This window comes from Procambarus clarkii, chromosome 66, assembly GCF_040958095.1.
Source record: "Procambarus clarkii isolate CNS0578487 chromosome 66, FALCON_Pclarkii_2.0, whole genome shotgun sequence".
In the NCBI taxonomy this organism is placed as follows: domain Eukaryota; kingdom Metazoa; phylum Arthropoda; class Malacostraca; order Decapoda; family Cambaridae; genus Procambarus; species Procambarus clarkii.
The window spans coordinates 31,843,860-31,852,662 of NC_091215.1; the positions used below are offsets into that span (position 1 = coordinate 31,843,860).

General features: G+C 48.6%; 1 protein-coding gene across 1 annotated transcript in view; it reads right to left on the reverse strand.

The window, feature by feature from the left end:
- LOC123769352 (uncharacterized) overlaps positions 1-7,751 on the reverse strand; it is a 198,534-nt gene extending 190,783 nt beyond the window's left edge. Inside the window, exons 1-2 of the mRNA XM_069310188.1 lie at positions 7,744-7,751; positions 5,965-6,111 (exon numbers count right to left, since the gene is read on the reverse strand). Of these exons, the coding sequence (XP_069166289.1) occupies positions 5,965-6,111; positions 7,744-7,751 (155 nt within the window). The remainder of the gene's footprint in view (positions 1-5,964; positions 6,112-7,743) is intronic.
- Between the last annotated feature and the right edge of the window lie 1,052 nt (positions 7,752-8,803).

The following is an 8,803-nucleotide window of genomic DNA, read 5'->3' on the forward strand; positions in this document are numbered from 1 at the left end:
TATCTTCACTACCTGGGCACTGCCAAGTACACCATCTCTAACCATCATCATTACCTTCCCTCTTCATCATTACCTTCCCTAACCTTCACCACCTTTGTTAGCCTTTGGTACCCTCCCTATCTTTCCCCACCTCGCCTCTTCTTCCCACCTTCCCTACCCTTCATCGTCTTCCTGATCCTTTACATTCCCTACCTTTTACTACCTTCCCTACCCTTCAGCACCTTCCTGATCCTTCGCCACCTTCCTGATTGTTCACCACCTACCTGATCTTCGCCACCTTCCTGATCCTTCACCACCTACCTGATCCTTCGCCACCTTCCTGATCCTTCGCCACCTTCCTGATCCTTCTCCACCTACCTATCCTTCGCCACCTTCCTGATCCTTCATCACCTTACTGATCCTTCACCACCATCTGATCCTTCACCACCATCTTGATCCTTCACCACCATCTTGATCCTTCACCACTTTCCTGATCCTTCACTATTTTTTATACCCTTCACCTTTCCCACCTTTTACCACCTTCCCTACCCTTCATCACCTTCTTGATCCTTCACCACCTTCCCGATCTTTCACCACCTTCCCTACCCTTCAGCAACTTCCCTATCCTTTAGCACATTCCCAATCATTAACTATCTTCCATCTCCTTCCCCACCAGCCCAAGAACTTGGGCTGGATGGTAGAGCGACGGTCTCACTTCATGCAGGTTGGCGTTTAATCCCTGATCGTCCAGGTGGTTGGGCACCATTCCTTTCCTCCATCCCATCTTAAGTCCTTATCCAGACCCATTCCAAGTCTTATATTGTCATAATGGCTTGGCTCCTTTCCCTGATAATTCCCTCCCCCCCACCTTCCCTATCGTTTACCACATTCCCTATACTTCACCACCATCCTACCCTTTCATCACCTTCCCTAACTATCACCACCTTCCCTAGCCTTCAGTACCCTTCCTTTCCTTCACAACCTTAGCCCTTCACCACATTCTCTATCATTCACTACCTTCAATCTTCCCCACCTCCCCTACTCTTCAACACTTTCCCTTCTTTGAACCACCTTCAATAAACTGTCTTCATCAATAAATAAACAACATAAGACTATCTAACATTTAATCCCCATGTTGAAAATAATATGATGGATTAACATTAACAATGATGGATTAATAATCATTTAATAAACCAGCGTTGAATGTAATGAAACGCCATTTTCTGGGCGAGTCCCGGAGGCTCCCCGGAGCTATCCCAGGCTGATATGCTAATGTCAGACTTTGGCATCAGTCATGTGTATGGAGTTCTTAGGCCTACCGGGGACCACGGCCAGAACCGGGCCCCCTCAGAGAGGCAAGGGGAGCAATGGCCTATAGAAGCCCCTGTGGTTGGAAGCATTCTATGTCTGCCATCGACCGGAACAGGCACCCAGAAAGGTAAGCGCCTCAAAACAAACCCCTATTCTGGTTAAAATTGCTACCAAAAGCCGAACTAGTGGATAGAACTCCCCAACCGAAAACAAGCAAACTAGTGTGACGTCACACACCGCCGCGCCGCTGTCTGCGCAGCTCCCCCCTCCCCGGGAGGGGGAAGGGGGAGCCCCAGACCCCCCACGCCGGCTACCCACACCTCAGTTCTTCAGGCTGGATGTCAAAAACGCGAAAAAACGCCGACCGGAGGGAGGGAGGGATGCCGGGGAGCCTCCGGGACTCACCCAGAAAATGGCGTTTCATTACATTCAACGCTGGTTTTCTGGGGGGAGCCCCGTCGGCTCCCCGGAGCTAACTACCCACAGACGGAAAAAAGAGGGACTTACCCGGGAGGCGGTCGTCGCTCACTCCTCAACTCGAAGCCGAGACAACTGGCTGCAACCGCCGACCCAAAGCAACACAGGCCCGACGGGGCCCAGGGACATTCACAAGGTAACGAGCAGCCAGGACCTTGTTCGACCGCCAAAATCCCTGCGCCCGAATATCAGACCAAGACATATTCCCAAAGACGGCAGCAAGAGCCGCGAACTTACGAACGTCATGGGCACCGGGATAGACCACAGGCTGGCTGGACTTTATAACCCTGCGACGACCTGGGAGACCCAAACCCGCGAACAGGGAAGAAGGGAAACCGGATCAACCCACAGCGCGTCCCCGGACACAGAAGCCGTGGCGCGCAAATAACGGCGAAGCGCCACAACCGTACACAAAACATGATGCACCCCCGGCCTGACCAACCAAGCATCAACCACCCATGGACCCCTCCGGAACGCAGCAGTCTCATTCTTCGCCAGAAAAGAAGGAGACGGCTGCAAACGAACAAAACAATTACCACGACCAAAAGAGCAGAAACCCCTGTGCCGGAGGAGAGCATGACGCTCCCCTATCCGACCCCCAGAGGCCAAAGCCAACAAGAAAAGTGCCTTGGAAAAACAATCCTGTACCGAAGGGGCCACAACGAAACGAAGAGACTAAAGGAAAGTGAGCACTCTGTCCAAAGACCAGGACGGCTCAGGCGACGCATGAGCAGGCCGGAGGTGAAACAATGCACGAGACAGCTTGCGAAACGGCGCAGACGTAACATCGATACCGAAAGCAAGCTGAAGCGGCTCCGCCAGCGCCGCACGATACGAAGCGAGAGTGTTAGGCATAAGATGACGGTCCTGAAACAACCACGAGAGGAAGGACAAGACCACCCGAACAGACAAGGAACTAACACGACGAAGACGCAAAAAGAAACGGAAGGACCGCCAGGAAACTTCATACTGCCGCAGAGAAGAAGCCCTCAGGTGGGACACCAACAAGAAGACCACCTGATCACCATAGAGATGATGATAGACTCGAGTCAAAAAAACCATACGCGAAGACTCGAGGAGAAGATCGAACCAGCCACGTGACATACCGGCCCGATCTGCTGAAAGAGGCGAAGCCGCGGGAAAACCCTCGGGTTCGGCCACCAGCCAGCGCCTGAAACCAAGTCCAAACCTGAGAGGGAACCAGATGGGACTTCCTCCAGTTCACCAAGAACCCGAACTCGGCGAGCTGGGAAAGAACCAAATCCCTGGCTAGCAAGCAAGCTGACTGGCTGGGAGCCCAAACCAGCCAGTCGTCGAGGTAGGCCAACACCCGAACACCTAGGAGACGCAAACGAGCCACCACAACCCGTGCAAGACGCGTGAATACGCGAGGTGCCAGGTTCAACCCGAACGGGAGACAACGAAAGCGATAACTCAGACGCCCCACAACAAAACCGAGACAGTCCCTGAACCGTGGATGAATCGGGACATGCCAATAAGCGTCCCGGAGGTCCAGGGACACCATCCAAGCTCCCGGCTCCAAGAGGAGCTGAACCTGAGACAGCGTAGTCATCCGAAAGGAGGGGCAATGAAACCAGGGGTTCAGACGGGACAAGTCCAGAATGAACCCAGGTCCGCGCAGTCCTGTTTCGGAACCGGAAACAGATGGGAAACCCATCTGAGGGACGACGTCGTTTCGACGACGCCCAAGCGTACCCACTCCAAGACGACTCACAGAGTGCAGGGGAAGAAACCTGCCCTGCCAGGACAGCTCCAGGAGGGAAAAGAACCGCAAGGCCGAAGCCAAAAGGCCCCGGGCGCGCAAGTCCTCCGCAACGAGTGCCGCCGAAAGGGAGGGAACCTGCACATGGAGCTGAATAACGCCCACATCGGGGAAGGACAGGGGCAAACAAGCACTCATTCAGGTACTCAAGCTCGCCCCAGGAAAACCTGAAGCACCGTGGAAGCTTCCCGCCACTCCAGTGTGCGGGAACGACAGAAGGAATGCCAGGAATCCAGAACAAACAAAGGGCAGTCTGCTAGCCAGGACGACTCCGGAACCTCGTAACGGAGCCAGAAAGGGAACGAAGTCCCAAACCTGAATGCGGACGGATCCATTTCCGAGGCATAATCCGGGTCACGCAGGAGGTAAGCTGCAAAGGCCGCTCGCACCACACCAGGTTGGATGCGATAAGCCGAAAACCTCCGGAAGGACGGAACCGACGTACCCGGGGGAACACGGAACCGAACCCGGGGAGGGGCTGACACCAAATCCAACTCGTACGCAGAGGGGGGAAAAGAAAACCCCACTCCTTGTAACAATAAGCCCCGCTCAGAGGGAAGAAAAACCCAGGCGGGGTCCAGCGGGGCCCAAGGCCCCCAAGTCAGCCCCTCCCCCGCCTCGAGGTCCTTCACCACAGGACCCGAGGCCGAGTCCTCTCCCCAAGCCCCGACCCCACAAGACAAGGACGGAGCAGCCAGAAAAGCTGGAGGAAGGGGGGCCACTGGTCAGACCCAGAAGCTTCGGCCGGGAGACAACACTCGAATGCCTCTGCCGCCCCCCCGGAAGGGGCACCCCCGAAGCTGCCCGAGTGTCGAGATCAAGTAACCCCTGCTCCGACCCCGAAACCCTCAGACGCTTCAGGGCCGGAAGCAGGGGGGGGGGGACCAGAACGAACAGAAGGGGAAGGACGAGGAGGTGCGGACTGAACCAGGATCGAAGCGACCCCCACCCCCAAGTCCGGGTCTCGAAAAGCAAAGCGGGGCAGCCCCGGGGCATCCGGGTGAGCAACCAACCGAGCGCGTTGCAACAGACGAAACCTAGACTGCAACGCACGCGCCGCCTGTACCCGAATAGAATCGTCAGAGGATTGGGTAAATCGAGTCACAAGCAAGCAGCAACACTCACAGGACTCAGGGTCGAAAGTATCACCGACCCAACAGGCAGCGTGGCAGAGGCAAAAACAATGAGGGTCACCCTGAGACAAGGGGACCGAGCAACCCTCAAACTCGCACACAGCGAGTGGGGACTCCGGGGTCACATCCATCGAACCCACGCGCCCCCTAGGGGATTCCCAGGGTCCTGAGCGTTTACTTTAAGAGGACTCGCGCTCAGGTAGTCCCAGGCAGGGTGCTGCAAACCGGCGCCCAAAACTACCAAGCAAACTTCTATAGCTGAACCCCAGGGACGTGTACACTCACGGGGACCTAGCAGGGGGCGCCACCGAGGAGAACAGTGGAAGGGCAAAAACAAACCGAATAAAATGACAGAACCCCCCACCAGGCAAAAACAAAAAGAAAAACAAAACCCCGCAAGAGGACAGCGAACCCCAAGGAACAGAGCCGGCCGCGATGTCGGGAATACAAGCTGAGCAGCACCCTGCACCCCTACCAGTGCAAACTGCCTCTTACCTGCCGGTAACAAGGGAGAACAGAACACCCAAGAGCCCAACAGGCGGCCGAAAAACCGAAAGGTAAAACGGACCAGCAGAGGCAGACCCCGAGGAGCCTGTGGAAGGTGGCCCCAAGCCCCAAGGGCAGTACTTACAGGGCACCTAGGGAAGGTAGCCCTAGGCGCATGCAGCCCGAGTACTGAAGATAACTCCTGGCTCTCGCACCCACAAAACCAACACCACACGCAAAGCACAGTGCAGTAGCGACACTGGAGCCAGAGCACATGACCATTGCCTATAGCATCAGCCTCAAGAACTGAGGTGTGGGTAGCTGGCGTGGGGGGTCTGGGGCTCCCCCTTCCCCCTCCCGGGGAGGGGGGAGCTGCGCAGACAGCGGCCGGCGGTGTGTGACGTCACACTAGTTTGCTTGTTTTCGGTTGGGGAGTTCTATCCACTAGTTCGGCTTTTGGTAGCAATTTTAACCAGAATAGGGGTTTGTTTTGAGGCCCTTACCTTTCTGGGTGCCTGTTCCGGTCGATGGCAGACATAGAATGCTTCCAACCACACGGGGGCTTCTATAGGCCATTGCTCCCCTTGCCTCTCTGAGGGGGCCCGGTTCTGGCCGTGGTCCCCGGTAGGCCTAAGAACTCCATACACATGACTGATGCCAAAGTCTGACATTAGCATATCAGCCTGGGATAGCTCCGGGAAGCCGACGGGGCTCCTCCCAGAAATAATGTATTTAGCCAGACATTTCCTTTTATAAATAAACAATATTTTTATAAAAAAAAAGTTTTTTACTTACCTATTGGAATTAACAAGATTTTCTAGTGCATGATTGGAGTCTGTGTGTCTATTTTTGATTGAAGGTGAATGGACATTTCTATGACGACGTATCGTGGGTAGTCTTGTAACAAATGATGCATTGTGTTTGAAGCTGTAAGGGGGAAAACTTTATTAACCATAATAAGCATTATCTTTAATATCTACAGTATTTACCATAAACACTTGATGGAAAAAGTCAAATACAGTCGATGAGAATCACTGTTAACTGACCGAGATTATTTGATGAACAGAAATTATGCAGCTTGTAATCCACACTATACACTATTAATTGTTGCACATGATAAATAATGAGCTACAAATCTTGAAACAAATTTTAATATAAAACAAGATGAGCATATATTTTATTTGTCGAGTTTAAAAACTAGATTTGACATATTTACACCCTCCTGCTCAGACTACCAAAAGCACTTCCATTGGGTCTGCATGTGTGAAACACACTTCAACCCAGCTGGGTCTCTGCTCAAAAAGCCAGGATCTCAGAGTCAAGTCATGAGATTTAGGAGTTTTAAGAATTAACATAGGGGTTTCTTTGCTGTACAAAAAAAAAAATCAGCTAAAAACATGTAATATAAAAGATTGAACATTATTTTTTCTATCAAGAGTTCCATGCTCTTTTTATCTGGGGTGGTTTTCTCCCAAATGTCATGGAGGAAGAATGGTGCACCCTGTAAAAGAAAGAACAGTGTTAAAGAGTCATCAGTAAAATTTGGAGTTGGGAGATGCACGATTGATGACTTCAAGCATAGTGAAGAGAACCAAAATTGAGCTATTATTGCAAAAAAAAATTATATAGAAAAATTTATGAATTCTAAGAAGAATTTCAAGATAATTGTAAAATATGACAGGTTATAAAACCCCCAGTTATAATATATAAACATGCGTCTCCCATGCTCCCTGGTGACTGCTCAACCTGAAACTAGCATAAGGTAGCCCAAATATGCCCTAGGACAGACTATGGGAAGAAGGAATACATTACTGGAAGAAGTCGTCTCGGGGGCTGGTGATAAACAATCTTGGCAAAGGAAATTGGTGCATGAAGAAGAAGAGGAAACATTGGCACTTCCTATGAGTACTAAAACAAAGGCTGTTTTGAATGTGACAAAAAAAAAAATCCACTTTTTATGACCTTCATGCTCAATACAAATAAACAAATTCTTAAATTAACTAATTTATATTAATAATAATTTGCGTTAACTAAACAAATAATTGCTCTGATACAGACAGCCACTTTGTTTTTGTACATCAAAATTGCATATTACATATAATGGATTCAATTCAAATTTATAGATGGATTTCATTTTTATATTTTTCTAGATGTGGTTTCTTACTTTAAGCAGCAGCACACAGAAGCAGTTGGCACAAGGACATTGGCAAATACAAAAACTATCACATCAAAAGGATGTTACTTAAGTTGACAGCCTTTCAATTATTCAGAAGATAACATCACGTATAAACACCTAACTACACAATGGGTACGAGTTCAAGAAAGAATATCATAATAAAAAGAGAGAGGCCTATACACGTATATACATCTAGTAGGACTTTATAGTAATGAAGATTCAAACTACAGGATATAAATTTTGTAAGGTACAAGTACATTACTGCACATAAGGTAGTTGATTGACAGTTGAGAGGTAGGACTAGAGCCAAAGCTCAACCCTCACAAGCACAACTAGATGTGTACATATATAACACTCGATCCCCCCTCTCTACCACCGTTCCCTTAAAATAAACATACCTATGCATTTTTAGAAAGTTTTAAAACTTGAGTTAATTTTGAAAACTGTATGTTTTACACTGTAAAATGTTATTATACAAGAGATGATGTCCAAATGTCCAACTTATATAAGTTGGTCTTCAAAAACTCTCTACCTTTCATTTAAATAGTTCATTTTTGAGACAAGCTTTAAAAGTCCAAAGACCATAATTATTTGATCTAGATAATATCAATCTTGTTATCCATTTAAAGATGCTTTTAACTTTTGTGGTATCCATCTACGAATTAAGACTATGTACCCCAACCATTCCCATATTCTCAGTAACAGAAACAATTATTTTATTTTTAGCTTCTCTTCACTTTCTGCTTCACTTTCCTAAGTATTACAATGTTTAATTTAGTTTTACTAAGTCCTTTTTCATACACTTATTCACAAACTACTACAGTATATGCTAATACTTGGAGTCACCAAACTCATTAAATCACTCAATATCTGCTTAACTATGGACCACTTCTGGACTTACATAACAGACCTTCTAACCTCTGGCATAATTGCTGACAGAACAAATGATTACTATCCTACCTTCCTCATACCAAACATAAGTGAAACATCATTAGATAGCAAGAAATTAAGCTTTAGACTACACAGCAAAATGAAGTATGCAACCTCCTAGATGTACTTCAAAATATAAACTAGACATCTGAATTAAGTAATGCACTTGACTTAATCGATACAGCCCTTGATAAAAAACCAGCGTTAAACGTAATGGAATGCCAATCAGTGGGTGAGCCCCAGTGGCTCCCTGAAGCTATATAGAACAGGGTGTCCCAAAAAAGTTTACACACACTTTAACAACTAATAGCTGAATTGATATTTCTTTTTAGATTTAATTTTCAGCAAGATGGGGCACCTGACCTTAATCAACATCAAAGGCCCAAGACTTTTCAACACTCTTCCCTTACACATTCAGGGCATAGCTGGCCGACCTCTCGCAGTGTTCAAAAGAGAGCTCGACAAGCACCTTAAAACGATATCTGATCAACCAGGCTATGACTCATATGTCAGGCTGTGAGCAGCTGT